Consider the following 2,787-nt stretch of genomic DNA (forward strand, 5'->3'; position numbering starts at 1 on the left):
AGGGTGGGTGGGTGGAGCTGGAAGGATCGAGGGGGGGGGGAGGCAAAAAACGGCTTGGTGCACGTGTGAGCTGGAATACCGGGAGCACCTTCTGCCTCACCCTGGCCCAGAAAAGAACCCCTCCAGCAGTTGCCTTGTGTGGCAGGACGGCTTCCAGAGGGAACTGGATAAAACATCTGGAGCAGAGGTCCATCAGTGGCTATGAGCCACAAGGCACAGAGAGGAACAGAGGTCCATCAGTGGCTGTTAGCTGCTAGGTATAGGAAGGAACTCTCAGGCTGGCTGGGGCCAGGGATGCTCTGTCTTCTTGGTGCTTCAGGGGTGGGGGGCAACAGTGGGAGGGGGCTTCTGGAGTCCTGGCCCCGCTGCTGGACCTCCTGAGGGCACCTGATGGTATTTTTGGCCCCTGTGTGACACAGAAGAGTGTTGGGCTGGAGAGGCCATTGGCCTGATCCAACATTTGGCTTCTCTCTTATGTTCTTAAGGCACCAGTTGGCCTGGCCACGGCCCCCCTCTGCTCCCCGGTGGGTGGAGAAATGCCCCTCCCCTCTGCCTGGGGCCTTGGCTTCCTTCTACCGCCCAGCCCAAGCCGAGAAGGGGAAGGCCACTCCCAACAGCCCCGCTCACATCCAAAGGGACCTCTGTGGGCCAGCAGGCCAGGGCCCCACCCCCCTCGGCCAGAGGCAGGCGTCAGGGGTGGCGGCCCTGCCCAGGACCACTCAGCGTGCCGCTGACCCCTGTGGGCCAGGCGGCTGTGGCAAAGCTCCGCGGGAAGGCGGGGGCCACGGGCTCCTGCTCAGCACCTCCTCCTCGAGCACGGCGCTCCCCCCTGCCCCCTGGCCAGGCTAGCAGGCTGGCCAGGAGAACCAACTGTGGCCCACCCGGCATGCGGCCGGGCCGTCCACCCCTCCTGGCTCCGGCATCCACCCCAAGACCCGCAGCAGGAGAGCTTGCGTGGCAGTGAACGTGGCAGGTCAGCCAGGCCAGAGGGAGGGGCTGCTGCTGCTGCTGGGAGAGACCCTCACCCCGAGAGGTGGGCCCCACTGAGACAGTGGACTAGGGACTGTGCGTCTAGTCACGCTAGGGGCACTTGGTTCCTTTTCCCTTCACCCCCTTACTAATAATTGTTCTTGCACCTCGTTTGTTTCCCATACTGGGCTGACCTCCTGTAAAAAGAAACCTCTTATTGGTTGTTCACTCTGCCGGGTCCTCGCGCCTGTTATCTAGCCAGACAAGGGAGGTCCGAAGGTCTCGGGAGGGAGCTCTGGGCCTTCTCAAGGGATCCTGGAACCAGAGTGGTGGCAGCGTCAGGGGACACCCCCACCTGAGCCGTGACACCAGGAAAGGGAGCCCCCTCCGGGGGGCCCCCTCCGCTGGGCCCAAGGGGCCGATGTCTGGCTCCTTGCCTGAGGGTGGCCCCCTCAGTGCAGAGCCCCAGGGCGGGGGGGGGTGAGGCGGGCCTGGCCCTGCCCCCTGCAGACTCCGGGCCTTCCACTCTTGCTCTCGAGGAACTGCCAAGGCGCTTTATGTTCTTTGGAGACTCTCAAGGGATCCACGTGCACGTTGTTTTGTGATCGTTCCCGTAACAGGTTTGTCAGGCAGGATGGGAATATCACACCCACCCACACACAGACGCAGCAGCAGCAGGACACGCCTTCCACCTGGAGGCTTCACTGCAGAAGCCCAACTGGAACGGGGGGCGGGCTGGCTCAAGGCCCCCCTCTGCCTCAGGACCTTCCCCCCCCCCCAACACACACTTGTCAGCTGGCTCTCTCTGAAGGGCCCTCCAGTCGCAGCTGACTCCTGGTGGCCACCCCTGTCGGGTTTTCAAGGCAAGAGGCCCACAGAGGTGGCTTTGCCATCGCCCGCCTCTGCAAGGCAACTCCCTCCCTCCCACCCAAGGACTGACCGGGGCCGGCCCTGCTTGGCTGCCCGAGGAGACCAGTCTGGCCTGGGCCAGGGCTCCGAGGTCGTGCCCGGCGCTTCCACAGGAGTGGCCGACTCCGCCACAACAGAGACTGTGCGACAGGGCGCAAATCTTTTGTGCACTTTATTGCTTTTGTGAGAAAAGGTTAGCAAATGCAGGCACCTTCCCCAGGCCCGCCCTTGTCCTTCGGTAGCCCAGGTGGGGTCCCCCCCCTGCGGGTCTGAGGCAAGGAGTGGGCCTGAACATCTGGGTCCAGAGGCTGCACGTCCCAGGAGCACCCAGAAGGGGCGCCCCATGCGCCTGGGGCGGGCACCCCCACACACACCTTGCCAGGGCCGCCCCAAGGCCCTTCGCCAGAAGGCTCTGCAGGCGGTCAGCAGGCCCGTCCACCTCCGTGGCTCATGAGCAGCCCGTCTCCTCCCAGAGGAATGCTCCTCCGTGGCTGCAAATCCTCCCCGCGGCTGGTTGGACGGCTGGGCAGGATGACGGGGGGGGGGGGGCAGGCCCAGAGACTCAAGAGCAGCTGCTTCTTCGCCTGCGCAGCAAGGCCGCTGGGCTGCCAGCACCATCTTCTTGGTCACTCTCGCAGTCGCGCTGGATTGGGCAGGAAAAGGCAACAATGAAACAGGAGCAGGCAGAGGGAGGGCGTGGCGGGGGAAGAGAAGGGTCTCCCCGGAGGCCCCCCAGACCCGCCCTGGACTGAAGCCGTGATGAGAGGCCCCGGCTCAGGCGGAGAGCACCCGCTTGGCACGCAGAAGGTCCCGGGTTCAAGCCCCAGCAGTGCCTCTAGTTCAAAGGTTTGGGCGGCAGGTGTAGCCAAAGCCTTCCTCCCACCCCCCCCCCCCCCCACGCCAAAGGAC

The 2,787-nt window shown here is 64.7% G+C and overlaps 1 protein-coding gene across 1 annotated transcript in view; it reads right to left on the reverse strand.

Annotated features, from left to right (window-relative positions):
* Window positions 1-2,037: 2,037 nt before the first annotated feature.
* LOC107114888 (death-associated protein kinase 2-like) overlaps window positions 2,038-2,787 on the reverse strand; it is a gene marked incomplete at its 5' end in the record, with an annotated part of 6,450 nt that continues 5,700 nt past the window's right edge. The window contains one exon of the mRNA XM_015416493.1: window positions 2,038-2,626. Coding sequence (XP_015271979.1) covers window positions 2,441-2,626 — 186 coding nt within the window. The remainder of the gene's footprint in view (window positions 2,627-2,787) is intronic.

Source organism: Gekko japonicus, unplaced genomic scaffold, assembly GCF_001447785.1.
Source record: "Gekko japonicus isolate JY-2015 unplaced genomic scaffold, Gekko_japonicus_V1.1 scaffold2456, whole genome shotgun sequence".
NCBI classification, from domain to species: Eukaryota; Metazoa; Chordata; class Lepidosauria; order Squamata; family Gekkonidae; genus Gekko; species Gekko japonicus.